General features: G+C 44.5%; 2 protein-coding genes across 3 annotated transcripts in view; both read left to right on the forward strand.

Moving 5' to 3' along the window:
- Positions 1 to 13,301, forward strand: part of UNC79 (unc-79 homolog, NALCN channel complex subunit) — a 366,916-nt gene that overhangs the window by 1,804 nt on the left and 351,811 nt on the right. The gene's annotated exons all lie outside the window — the stretch shown is intronic.
- LOC104679055 (cytochrome c oxidase subunit 8C, mitochondrial) lies at positions 1,432 to 13,081 on the forward strand. Of its 2 annotated transcripts, XR_004057240.1 has the most exons (3): positions 1,432 to 1,493; positions 2,346 to 2,475; positions 12,754 to 12,853. XR_004057240.1 is itself a non-coding variant. In XM_010384516.2 (2 exons), the coding sequence occupies exons 1-2, from the start codon at positions 12,009 to 12,011 to the stop codon at positions 12,844 to 12,846; spliced, it is 219 nt and encodes a 72-aa protein (XP_010382818.1). In that variant the 5' UTR covers positions 11,922 to 12,008; the 3' UTR covers positions 12,847 to 13,081. The 2 variants fall into 2 exon arrangements, 1 of the variants encoding a protein (XP_010382818.1); XM_010384516.2 differs by lacking the exons at positions 1,432 to 1,493; positions 2,346 to 2,475 and adding an exon at positions 11,922 to 12,134 and having other exon boundaries at positions 12,754 to 13,081.

Below are 13,301 nucleotides of genomic sequence, written 5' to 3' on the forward strand. Positions count from 1 at the left end.
TACTTGACTTTGATTCTATTTCCCAAAGTTTAAAAAACAAAATTAAAAATGATATCAACAACAATAGAATTGTAAGTAATTTCAGGATAACACTTTTTCTAACAGCCTTTGATGTGGAAATCTAAAACTTTCTGAAAAGCCAAGTAAGGTCTCTGGTTTCACCTTGTCCTTTTGTCTGTCTGCACAGCTGGAGACTTCTAGTAGACTGTTTGGATCTAGAAACCATTTGTAAGTGATCCATGATTTTTTTCTACCCTTTAATTCATTCACTTTTTCCTTATTATACCATTTAGCTGTACTTTTGACATCCTGAATTAGCTCAGTTTACACACTCATCAGAATTTAGATGTTTATTTTAGTTCAGTCTGACACACATTTAAAGATTCTAGTACCATGTGCCAAGCACGGTACTACATGCTAGGGGTAAACAATAAATGGATCTTTGTACTTGAGGAGCTTAGAATCTAAATAAGAAGACAGAGTGAAAACATTTTTTTAAAGGTTAGTGTTAAGATGGTACTAAGTGGTGGTTAACAGCATGGGTTCTAGAATCAGATAGATCTGGATGGCCATATGACACAAATAAGTCAACCAGAACCTTTTCTAGAAATTTTTGCCACACTCTCAGAGATGTTTCTTCTTATTCTATTTCTCTGGGATTATGACTCGAAAGGACATGTGAATTGGCTTTGTTTGCCAATGAGGGGAAAGCCATGTGCAGTAGGAAAGAAGGAAGACCATAAACAAAGAAACAGAAGGTGAGAGAAAGAAAAGTCATGACATTATTTGAATACCTGGGCCTACCTGGGCCTGAAACCAACCCACCACTGGTCTTTTCATTTTTAGAAGCCATTGAGTTGCCCTAACACCTCTTTTTATCTTAAGTTAGTTGGAAATGGGTAAAAACAGTGAACTTTTGGCTTGCAACCAAAAGTCCTGAATTTATGTTTTGTTCCTTTCTCCGCTCCCTCCATCAGTGAATGGTATCCCATCTACCTGGTCATCTATGCTGAAAATCAGTAATAAACATCTCATGGTATATTCCATGTTCTGCCACTCCAGTCTTTTCCTTCCTTTGTACCCCCTTTTCTACCATACATAACCATCCACTGAAGCCCATTCCCAGACTCTTCTTCCTGGAAATACAGGATGGAAGCTGGGTTTTTAAAATTAAGGAGAAAAGATAAATTTTATCTCTCCCTATTTCTCTGCATGTAACAATCCTGTTTTCATGCACTTTTCTGAATTTCCTGAAGTCTAAAAGGTGAAGAGGATTGAAAACCCCAGAACAGTGATAAGTACCTTGTAGATGCTTAATTAAGAAGTGCTTAATAATTATTCAATTTTCATTTTTTTTTTCCTCGAGACAGAGTCATGCTGTGTCACCCAGGCTGGAGTGCAATGGCACGATCTTGGCTCACTTCACTTCAATCTCCGCCTCCTGGGTTCAAGTGATTCTCCTGCCTCAGCCTACCAAGTAGCTGGGATTACAGGTGCGTGCCACCATGCCCGACTAATTTTATGTATTTTTAGTAGAGACAGGGTTTCACCATGTTGGCTAGGCTGGTCTCGAACTCCTGACCTTGTGATCTGCCCACCTCGGCCTCCCAAAGTGCTGGGATTACAGGCATGAGCCACTGCGCATGGCCTTAAAAATTATTAAATTAACAAATAATAAAATTAATAAAGCTTTTAGAAAATAATATTGGAAAATATTCATTGCCTTGGAGAAGAAAAGACAAGTCACAGAAAATATTAATCACGAAGACAAGATTCATAGATTCAACTGTATTTAAAATATGAACTTAAGTGCATCAAAATGTACTGATATGGTTTGGATGTTTGTTCCCTCCAAATCTCATGTTGAAATGTAATCTCTAGTGTTGGAAGTGGGACCTGGTGGGAGGTGTTTGGATCATGGAGGCAGATCCCTCATGAATAGCTTAGCACCATCCCCCTGTGATGGTGGTGGGAGGCAGACAGGTTCCTAGGCAGGAAGGCACGGGTCCCTGGTGAAACCCCATCTTCAAACCAGAGATGGCCTGAAGCCTGGGAGCCAGGCTGCCAGTTCCCAGTGAAGTCCATGACTTGGAGTGAGAACTTCTTGATGCCTTTCAGCCAATCAAGTGGTGCTTTTTCCAGGCCTGCCCACAGACCAATCAGCATGCATTTCCTCCTGCCCATGGACCAATCAGCATGCACTTCATTCTGTGCCAATAACCCCCCCACCCCTCCAGGCCCAACCTGACTCAGAGACTCATTGAGAGTAGGCACTTTGGGTCTCCTCTGAGAGCTGCTTGGTTGCCCAATAAAACTCTTCTCCACTTTGTTTATCCTCCCTGCAGTTGTCCATGTAACCTATTCTTCCTGGACATGAGAAAAGAACTCGCGAACCTTCAAACGGCGGGAGTGAAAGAAGCTGTAACACTTTCCTGACTGGCTCGCTGAGCTGTGGGTGGTGACATACTCCCAGACGTGAGTGAAGAGTGGCGAACCTTCTGGGGCCCAGACCTCGGGATTCCCCAAGCCAGAGTTGTAACACTATGGCCCTCCTGCCCTCCGCGGGTGCTGGGCTACTGCATCACGTGATAGGAAGCAGTGGCGGGGCTCGGCCAGCCCAGGAGTTGCAGGCTAGAGTGGGGTGATGGGATTGAAAGAGCTTTAATACAAATGGGCTGAAACATGCCCCCCGCCCAAAACACACCCGTCTGCTTGCTGTGCTGTGGGTGACAAGAAGGAGAGAAGAGCTGCGGCCCTTCTGGGAGCCTAGACCTCAGGGCTCCCCAAACTAGGGCTGTGACATGCTATAGCACTCTCTTTGGGGGCTCTGTGGTTCCTGGTGTTTCCAGGCTTTTGGGTGCCACTGTGTTTGCCTTGTCCAGACGCTGGTGCCCACAGTGGAAGCTGCTTGTGGGTATGTCTGGTCCAGCTGCAGCCTCGCATACAGCCGGCGTCTGTGCCAGTGCCTGGAGCTGCCCACCCCACCACAGCAGCCAGCGTACCTGGCTGTGTGCAGTGGCCAGATCCCGTGCTGGCTCACTCACATACCCCTCACTGCTCTGCACCTGGCTTGTCCTTGGCAAGCATGGGATCCAGACTGGTAGTGCAAGCTGAGCACAGCCTGCCAGGCTGAGTGGGCAGAATGAGCCCAGCAGGTGTGAACAAAACTCAAGCAGAGGTGCTGCCGGCCACAGAGGTTTCCAGCTGGCGAAGCTGCACGTGAAGGATCCTGTGACATTTTGGGATGAATGAGTTCTCTGAATTCACCGGTGATCTGGTTGTTTAAAAGGGTGTGCACCACCCCGCCACTGACCAGTCCATCTCTTGCCATGTGATACTGCTTGCTCTCCCTTTGCCTTCCACCATGATTATAAACTTTCTAGGATCTCACCAGTAAAGCCTGCAGAACTGTGAGCCAATTAAACCTCTTTTTAAAATAGATTACCCAGACTTAGGTATTTATAGCAACACGAAAACGGACTAACACATATACAATAGAGCGAAAAGACAAGCCATAAAATGGAAAAAGATATTTGTAATATATAAAACCAAAAAACAGCTTATATCCAGCATATGTAAAGAATGCTTACATTTTAGTAAAAACAAGACAACCAAACAGGAATGACAAAAGACTTGAACAGCTGGGTGCAGTGGCTCATGGCGGTTATCCCAGCACTTTGGGAGGCCCAGGTGGGTGGATCTCTTGAGCCCAAGGGTTCAAGACCAGCCTGGGCAACATGGCAAAACTCTGTCTCTATGAAAAAAGACATAAATTAGCTAGGTGAGGTGGCATGTGCCTGTAGTCCTAGCTACTCAGGTGGCTGAGGTGGGAGGATTATTTGAGCCTGGGAGGTGGAGGTTGCTGTGAGCTGAGATCACACCATTGCACTCCAGCCTGGGTGACAGAGTGAGACCCTGTCTCAAAAAACAAAACAAAACAAACAACCCAAAAACAAAACAAAAAAAATTTAGACAAATTAAATTTAATAGAGTTTACTTGGTTAAAATGATTTGTGAATTGGGCAGACCCCTGAGCCAAAAGAGGTTCAGAGTGACTGTAGAGCTGCTATGGAGTCTGATAATATTTATGGATAGGAAAAGGAAAGTGATGTACAGAAAATGGAGATGAGTTACTATATAGCACATCCTTGACATAAGTAACGCCATCTTAGAAAAAGACTCCATCATATATTTCTTTTCTTTGAGACGGAGTCTCATTCTGTCGCCCAGGCTGGAGTGCAGTGGCATGATCTCAGCTCACTGCAAGCTCTGCCTCTTGGGTTCTCGCCATTCTCCTGCTTCAGCCTCCCGAGTAGCTGGGACTACAGGCACCCGCCACTGCGCCCAACTAATGTTTTGTATTTTTAGTAGAGATGGGGTTTCACTGCGTTAGCCAGGATGGTCTCGATCTCCTGACCTTGTGATCCGCCCGCCTTGGCCTCCCAAAGGTCTGGGATTACAGGCATGAGCCACCACGCCCACCTCCATCATATATTTCAAAAGGCAAAATGCCAACAAGGTACAGATGTTCACAGAGAGACAACCCCCAACCAGATAAGATTGTAACCCTTTACTATCAGCCCTCACCAGATGACTCAAATACTTTAGCAGGACTTGATCAGCTGTTGACGGCCATTTTAACAGATACTGTCTTTCTGTTACTCGTGGTCAGCACCTGGCTTTTGCCTTTGAAGGCTCTGCCCAAATCACAGACTTTTCCTTGAAAGATGTTGATGACTGTCTGGATTATCTCAGGACATTCTGCTTGTCTGTGTCACTCTCCTTGGACTGGTTTGTTAACCCCTTTTACTATTTTCTTCTGATGTTAAATTTTACTTTTATGTGGAAATTTTAATCTATGACATTTACACATTAAGCGTACTACTATGTATGTTTGCAATATTGACTGACTTGTGGATTGACTTGAGCCTGTGCCCCCATGGCTCTGACTAGAGTGAACGGGAAGTAATAAGAAGAATTGCCTGTTTGGTTACTCTATTAACTCATGGCTTTCATGACTAAATACGCATCAGAAAATGTTTGACCTTGTAGAAAGACACAAAAGTGCATGGACCTGGTTATGTTTGACCTTGTACTGCTCATGACAGCTACAGAAACACCTGGGTTGGTTACAGCCTGGCAGTTGCCTTATTTGAATATGGTTTTAAGAGTTGGCCACCTATGATTGGCCAAAACTCTCATTAGCACAAAAGTAGGTTACAATTTGTTTATACATCCAGTCAGGTTACAGTTCACTATGTAGGAGAAACTTTTTTTTTTTTTTTGAGATAGGGTTTTTTTGAGATACTCACTCTGTTGCCCAGGCTGGTATGCAGTGGCATGATCACAGCTCACTGCAGTCTTGACCTCCCCAGCCTCAGATGATTCTCCCAACTCAGCCTCCTGAGTAGCTAGAACTACAGATGTGCACCACCACACCTGGCTAATTTTTGTATTTTTTGTAGAGATGGGGTTTTGCCATATTGCCCAGGCTGGTCTCAATCTCCTGGGCTCAAGCAATCTGCCCATCTCGGCCTCCTAAAGTGCTGTGATTACAGGTGTAAGCCACCACATCTGGCCTGCAAGAAACCTTTAGGCCCAAGTTAAAATACATAAGGATGCAGCCTCAGGCTACACTGAATCTAATAATGGATACACCTACTATCTGATTTAACCTCCATATCCACGTTCTAAGAGAAATATGCATTGTTTTCCTGAGGCTATGTGCTTAGTAAATGATAGTGCTGGAATTTGACCTTTAATCTTTTGGACCCCAACTGCCAATCTTTTCATGTCAGTATAACAGAAATCCATTGAAGAATATCTGGATGTAATTCAGGAGAAAAGGAGGAATGTGAAATTTAAAAATGAAAAGGTGGCCAGGAGCGGTGGCTCAGGCCTGTAATTCTAGCACTTTGGGAGGGTGAGGTGGGTGGATTGGGAGTTCCTGAGGTCAGGAGTTCGAAACCAGCCTGATCAACATGGAGAAACTCCATCTCTACTAAAAATACAAAAATTAGCCAGGCGTGGTGGTGCATGCCTGTAATCCCAGCTACTCGGGAGGCTGAGACAGGAGAATCACTTGAACCCAGGAGGCGGAGGTTGCAGTGAGCTGAGATCATATCACTGCACTCCAGCCTGGGCAACAAGAGTGAAACTCCATCTCAAAAAAAAAAAAGATGAAAAGGTGCCAGGTGTGGTGGCTTATGCCTGCAATCCTAGCACTTTGGGAGGCTGAGGCAAGAGAATTGCTTGAGCCCAGAAGTTTGAGACCATCAGCCTAGGCAAAATTGTGAGACTCTGTCTCTACAAAAAACAAAATTAACTGGGCATGGTGATGCATGCCTGTGGTCCCACCTACTTGGGAGGCTGAGGTGGGAGGATTGCTTGGATCCAGGAGTTCAAGGCTGCAGTGAATGTAAACCAAAAATACAATTCTAAGGCCTCCCCCACCATCTAAATGAACCTCTCCTCTCTGCCAAGGGCATGCCATAGTTAACCCAACAGGGCAGCCATTAAATCTTAAGGCTCCAAAATAATCTCCTTCAACTCTATGTCTCATATCCAGGACGCACTGATGCAAGAGGTGGGCTCCCAAGGCCTTGGGCAGCTGTTCCTGTGTGGCTCTGCAGGATACAGGCCCCATGACTGCTTTCACAGGCTGGTGTTGAGTGCCTGTGGCTTTTCCAGGTGCACGGTTCAAGCTGTTCATGGATCTACCATTCTGGGTTCCGGAGAATGGTGGCTCTCTTCTCACAGCTCACTAGGCAGTGCCCTAGTAGAGACTCTGTGTGGGGGCTCCAACCTCACATTTCCCCTTCTGTATTGCCATAGTAGAGATTCTCCATGAGGGCTCTACCCCTGCAGCAAACTTCTGCCTGGACATCCAAGAGTTTTCATACATCCTCTAAAATTTAGGTGGAGACTCCCAAAGCTTGACTCTTGTCTTCTGTGTACCCACAGGACCAACACCACATGGAAGCTTCCAAGGCTTGGGGCTTGTTCCCTCTGAAGCAATGACCCAAACTCTACCTTGATCCTTTTTAGCCATGGCTGGAGCTAGAGTGGCTGGGACGCAGGGTACCATGTCTTGAGGCTGCACAGAGAAACAGGGTCCTGGGCCCAGCCCATGAAGCCATTTTTCCCTCCTAGGCCTCTGGGCTTGTAATGGGAGGGGCAGCTGTGAGGATCTCTGAAATACCCTGGAAAAATTTTCCTCATTGTCTTGGCTATTAACATTTGGCCTCTCTTTACTTATACAAAGTTTTATTGCCAGTAGCTTGAATTTCTCCCCACAAAATGGGTTTTTCTTTTCTACCACATGGTTAGGCTGCAAATTTTCCAAACTTTTATGCTCTGCTTCTGTTTTAAGCATAAGTTCCAATTTCAGACCATCCATTTGTGAACGCATATGACTGTATGCTTTCAGAAAAAGCTAGGTCACGTCTTGAATGCTTTGCTGCTTGGAAATTTCTTCTGCCAGATACCCTAAATCATCTCTTTCAAGTTCAAAGTTCCACAGATCTCTAGGGCAGGGGCAAAATGCCACCAGTCTCTTTGCTAAGGCATAGCAAGAGTGGCCTTTGTTCTAGTTCTCAATAAGTTCCTCATCTCCATCTGAGACTAACTCAGCCTGGACTTCATTGTCCATATATCATACTATCAGCATGCTATCATATATCATACTATCAGCATTTTGGTCAAAACCATTCAACAAGTCTCTAGGAAGTTCCAAACTTTCCCACAGCTTCCTGTCTTTTTCTGAGCCCTCCAAACTGTTCCAACCTCTGCCTATTACCCAGTTCCAAAGTGACTTCCACATTTTTAGGTATCTTTATAGCAGTACCCCACTCCTGTTACCAATTTTCTATATTAGTCTGTTTTTACACTGCTATAAAGAACTACCTGAAACTGGATAATTTATAAGGAAAAGAGGTTTAATTGATTCATAGTTCCACATGGCTTGGGAGGCCTCAGTAAACTTACAATCATGGTGGAAGGCAAAGGGGAGCAAGGGGCATGTCTTCCTATATCATCTTCTATTACTGTTGTGCTTACAATCCAAGTGTGTTACTGATGTTGCCAGTTGCAGAACCTGAATGTGTTTCCCACTTTTGCAACTCTTCTGCTTTTGTTGCTTATTTATCTGAGTATCTTGATCATTGAGGTTGTGCAATTGTAAAGACAGACACAAATACGAAGACAGGCACTTTGTTCCTCAAAGGCTTTTGGCTTTTTTCTCCCCTGTTTTTCAGAGACTTTTGTTCTGGAGCCTTTGGTTCTTGAATGAGAATTAAACATGTTTTTCTAGAGAGGAATGAATTCGAGGTATTTGGGGCTGAGGTAGTGCAATCTTAATTCATTATATAATTTTCTAGAACTTTAACACCAGTTTATTTAGAACATGAACATTTATAAAAATCACATTAAAAAAAGGTAAGTGGGCAAGGGTGTCTTTCTCATTCATTGTGTACATACAGCTCAGAAAACCTGATCTCTAGGCTATAGCTCTAATTAAGTCCTTTTATATAACTGCAGAAGGAAGTTCTTGCATTGTGGGTCACTGAGAACACATTGAATCCCAGCCCACTATACAATTTATTGAAAATTGTAGAGATTTGAGTTAACAGTGCTAGTCTTTTGTGACTTGCAGAAATTAAACTGAGGAATGCTGTTTGTATTGGTAACTTGAGCATCTAAAAGAGCTGTCTCCTGGGGTGGGGGTGGGTGGCAGGGAGCTTAACTGTGTTGTGGCTGAATTTGGAGTCACCACTGTCAAAAGTGTCTTAAGGCTTTTGTCCCAGAGAAAGACTTAAAATGCTTAAATCTCACTTGAACTGCACTCTATTCTAAACTTCTCAAGATTAGGATTAAAGCAGTCAAGCTTGCCTATTATTGAGCTCTTTCTCACTTTACTTCAGAATTTTTGTTGCTTTGTAAAAATTTAAAATGGGGTATTACTCGAAGAAAAAAGGCTTGACTAATACTGTCTTTCTTAATGCTCTTTTGTTGTTAGCAATAGAAATCCAGCACCACCTAGTTTAAGCCCAAAGCAGGATTTATCATAAAGCATATAAAGAGAGGCCCAGAACTCAAGGAGAGGAAAGTGTCCTAACTTCAGAATAGGGAGAACCAGGGCTTTGAACACAGATAGGATGTTCCCTCTGGCTCTTACATCTGGTTCTTTGAGCAGCTTGGCTGCATTATTAACTCACTGTGGAAGGGCTTTCTTGCTAGGTAGAAAAAAAACATGGCTCCCAAGTTACAACATCCATCCCAACCAACAGACTGGGTCCCAGCCCTCTCTTTGGTCCAATATTTGAATCAAGTAGTGTTAACAACTGTGGTCAGGAAGCAGAGCAATGTTGCACTGAATCATTTCTTACAGGACTCATGTAACCTAGAGGTGCTCAAATTATTATCTGGGGATATCTAAGGCAAAATTAGAGTTTACCTGGTGTGACTGGGCAGGATAAGCCAAGGGAAGACTGAGAACAAGGAGATGAGGTTAGGGAGGTGGCTAACCATGGTTCATGCAGGTCCTTGATTGCTTAGGGTAAGATTCCAGAGCACAGTTGCCCAGTGGAAACGTAACATGGGCTGGGCCTGGTGGTTAACTCCCGTAATCCTAACATTTTGGGAGGCCGAGGCAGGTGGATTGCTTGAGGCCAGGAGTTCAAGATCAGCCCAGGCAACATGGTGAGACATGCCCCAGAGTTAGGAGGTGGGGCCTTTGGGAAGCAATTAGATCATAACACAGCCCTCAAGAATAGGATTAGTGCCCTTATAAAAGAGGCCCCAGAGAGCTACCTTGTTGCTTCCATCATATGAAGACACAACCAGAACAAGGAAGTGGGCCCTCACTGGACATCAAATCTATCAGCACATTGATTTTGAATTTCTAGCATCCAGAACTGTAAGAAATACATTTCTGTCCTTTGTAAGTCACCCAGTCTGTTGTATTCTAACAGCCTGAACAGATTGAGAAAGTAACAGAAAGGAACAAAAGTAACTGACCTGCTTCTTCATATTCATAAGCATGAAAGGACAACCAAGGATCATAAGATGTTTGAATAAAACTAGCAGGTTCAAAATGAATAAATAAAATGTACCCTAGAAGAAACACAGATAGTTCATGGAATAGAGATAACTGTTTAAAAGTTCAGATTAATATTGTGAAAGAAATCTAAAGTGATAGCATCTATAAAATACTAACAGGTGACTGTAAAAGCAAAAAATAGTATGTTTTAAAACTATAATTCTAAAATAAAAAATCATGGGCTAGAAGAAAAAGTCAAGGAAATCTTGCAAAATGTAGAACAAGGGACAAAACGTTGATGAGTGAGAAAAAGGCTGAAAGACAGAGGTGACCCGCTAAGAAGGGCCAATGTCCATCAATAAGAATTTTAGGTTGAGAACACAGAAAACAGAGAGAAGCAAATAAACAGGAATAGTGCTCCCAGAGCTAAAGAACCATGACTTCAGATAGAAAGGTCTTACCCACTGCTAATCCATATGAATGGGAAAATACCCATATCTAACAGTATCCTGGAGGAACTTCACAATTCCAAGGACAAAAAGGAATGCCTGAAAGATTCCCAAAAGGAAAAAAGAGGGCACTCCAAGGAATGACAACTATATTGGCATTTTATTTCTTATCAGCTCACTAGGTGCTGGAAAAGAAAGGAACAATGCCTTTTGAAAATCTTTGAAGGACAATGATTTTGAGCCCAGAGTTCTATAACCATTCAAATTAGCATTTAAATGGAAACCAAAATATATATATTTTGATTTCCAAGGGCTGAGGAACTTTATCAGCTGCAAACCTTTCCTGAAAGAACTGCTTAAGGATGTACTACAGCAAAACGAAATCTAAGAAAGAGGAAGATACCAGCTGCAGAAACAGCAATTCAAAGAAACCCTAGTGTTACTTGCGCAATAGGCCCCCAAAAGAAATAATGTGAAGACACAGAATCATTGTAGTGGATAAAGTTTTATTACAGTACTAAATTTAAAAATCACAGTATATTTACTTTTCCCTCAAGAGAGTCTGGGCACAGTGCATCATGCTTGTAATCCCAGTACTTTGGGTGGCTGAGACAAGAGCATGGCTTGAGCCCAGGAGTTTGACATCAGCCTGGGTGACACAGTGAGACCCGTCTCTACAAAAGAATAAGAAAATTAGCCTTAGTGACAGATAATTAAATCACCTTTTCTACCGGGTCCAAACACTCATTTGACCCTGCCATGAATATTTTTTATATCATCAGCAGACTACAGAAATTTGTTCTTGGTTTTCAGTGTTAAGAACCTACAGACATTTTATGGAGTATTTAATTTGCATTAGAGAACAGTGTGCTATAAACTCTGCCAATGCCAGGGCATGTTAAGAGGTATATAAAGTATAGGTAGAGAGGAAGACAAAGGGAAGGAGTAGGGCTGCCAAGTCCCTCAGTTTACCCAGCAGAAAAGAGATACTTAGTGTGAGGTAGGGTTGGGGCCCAGGGGAGGGTGGCAGGAGAGTTTAGGAGAGGATAGGACACGTGGGTGGAAAGTGAGGTGAATGAGGGCTGGGAGGTTGCAGGGGGCACTGAGTGGAAAAGGCGGGGCAGAGCAGGGTGTGCAGAATGGAGAGTGGAGCAGAGCAGGTGTTGCAGGATGGAAGGGGCGGTGCAGAGCAAGTGGTGCTGAGCAGAAGGGGTGGGGCAGAGCAGGGGGTGCTGGGCAGAAAAAGTGGGGTAGAACAGGGGGTGCTGAGCAGAAGAGGTGTGGCAGAGCACGGAGTGCTGAGTGGAAAAGGCAGTGCAGAACAAAGAGTGGTGAGTGGAAGAGGTGGGGCAGAGCAGGGGGTGCTGGGCAGAAGGGGCGGGGTAGGGGCGAGGGCAGAGCGCCCCCTCGTGGCTGGGGCGCCTGCGCAAACCAGCTGCCTCACGCTCACTGGAGTTCGCGCTACTTCGCCGCACCTCACTTGTGCTGTCCACGCCTGACTTTGTCTTACCTGACGCGATATGCCTCTCCTGCGTGGGCGCTGTCCTGTCCGCCGCCACTACCGCGACGTGGCTCTGCTTGGCCTGCAGCCGGCTCCCCGCTTCGCCCACTCGGAGCCCCCGCGTCAGCGGCCCCTTTCTGCTGCCGTGAGTTGAGACCCAGCCATCATGGCGGCGCGGACAAGGCGGGCGGGAAGCGCGTGGCCCAGGCAGGGCCCCCCGACGGGTGGGAAGAAGGGAGGACAGGGCTTGCAGGCCTCGCGTGGGAGGCTCCTGTGGCTTGGCCGCCGTTGGGGGAGGTTCCTGGGAGAGGGTCGCAGTGAGGATGCTGTCGTCAGGCGCAGGGACAGAAAGCCTGGGACCCTGAGGGCCGCGCGGGGATTGGGCCTCCTTCGTTGTTACCGTTTACCGGCACCTGGCTCGGGGGCGGGGCTGTGGTTTCGCGGAGGAACGGTTTACCATCCTCGGACGTCCTCGGCACTGCCAAGATTTAACATTTTCGATAAAATGGTGGAAATCCTGGGCCGCATCAAAATTCCACAGTGTGAAGGTTGGAACCGGAGAACCGTTAGATGAAAAATGAATTAAAAAAAAATCAGGTGATCCATGAATCGATTTTCAGCTTTTTAGATTTCAGCATTTTAAGTTCTTGTTTCTAGGACAATGGTCTAGTTGCTCAAAATGTTTTTTAAAGTACTTTTTGTTAGGCAGCAAGTCACTGGTCCAGGAAGCCATACTCAGCAGCGCATTTCGTCTTCTCTTCCAGGAAATGGCTGTTGGACTTGTGGTGTTTTTTACGACCTTCTTAACACCAGCTGCATACGTGCTAGGCAACCTGAAGGAGTTCAGAAAGAATTAGATGGAAGAAGATGTTGAACAGCTGTTAACATCCAAAAAACTTTCAGAAAAAGTTGTGTTTTTGTTAACGAGAGCAAGATTACCTAGTTGAGTGATGCAACCATTGTGGTATTCACTTTCCTCTTGTTTATGATGAATATTTTGCACTTTTTTAGTAGTGTGCATTATATGGATGTATAGTGAAAAATGTTCTGCCTAAGTGTTAAATAAAACAAATACTTATTTGTGCTTGGTAATATGTGTGCATATTATTTTCTAAACATCTTGAAAGCTGATGAAAATTTACTGAGAACTGCTGTGAAAGGTCAGACTTAGTGACTCAAAGGGTGACATTAAGTGTTACTGTATGGGAGTGAATGTATCTAGTGATAACACCCTTAAAAGATTAGATGTGGAGCTGTGAGGTAATGTAAGTTTAGCTAAATGGTTTTTATGTTCTATTAGTACTGCCATGCC

This window comes from Rhinopithecus roxellana, chromosome 5 (genome assembly GCF_007565055.1).
Source record: "Rhinopithecus roxellana isolate Shanxi Qingling chromosome 5, ASM756505v1, whole genome shotgun sequence".
In the NCBI taxonomy this organism is placed as follows: Eukaryota; Metazoa; Chordata; class Mammalia; order Primates; family Cercopithecidae; genus Rhinopithecus; species Rhinopithecus roxellana.

Coding starts and splice junctions, on each gene's coding strand:
- LOC104679055 (XM_010384516.2), top strand. CDS start 12,009: ATGCCTCTCCTGCGTGGGCGCTGTCCTGTCCGCCGCCACTACCGCGAC. Junction 12,135..12,753: donor AGCGGCCCCTTTCTGCTGCC/GTGAGTTGAGAC, acceptor CTTCTCTTCCAG/GAAATGGCTGTTGGACTTGT.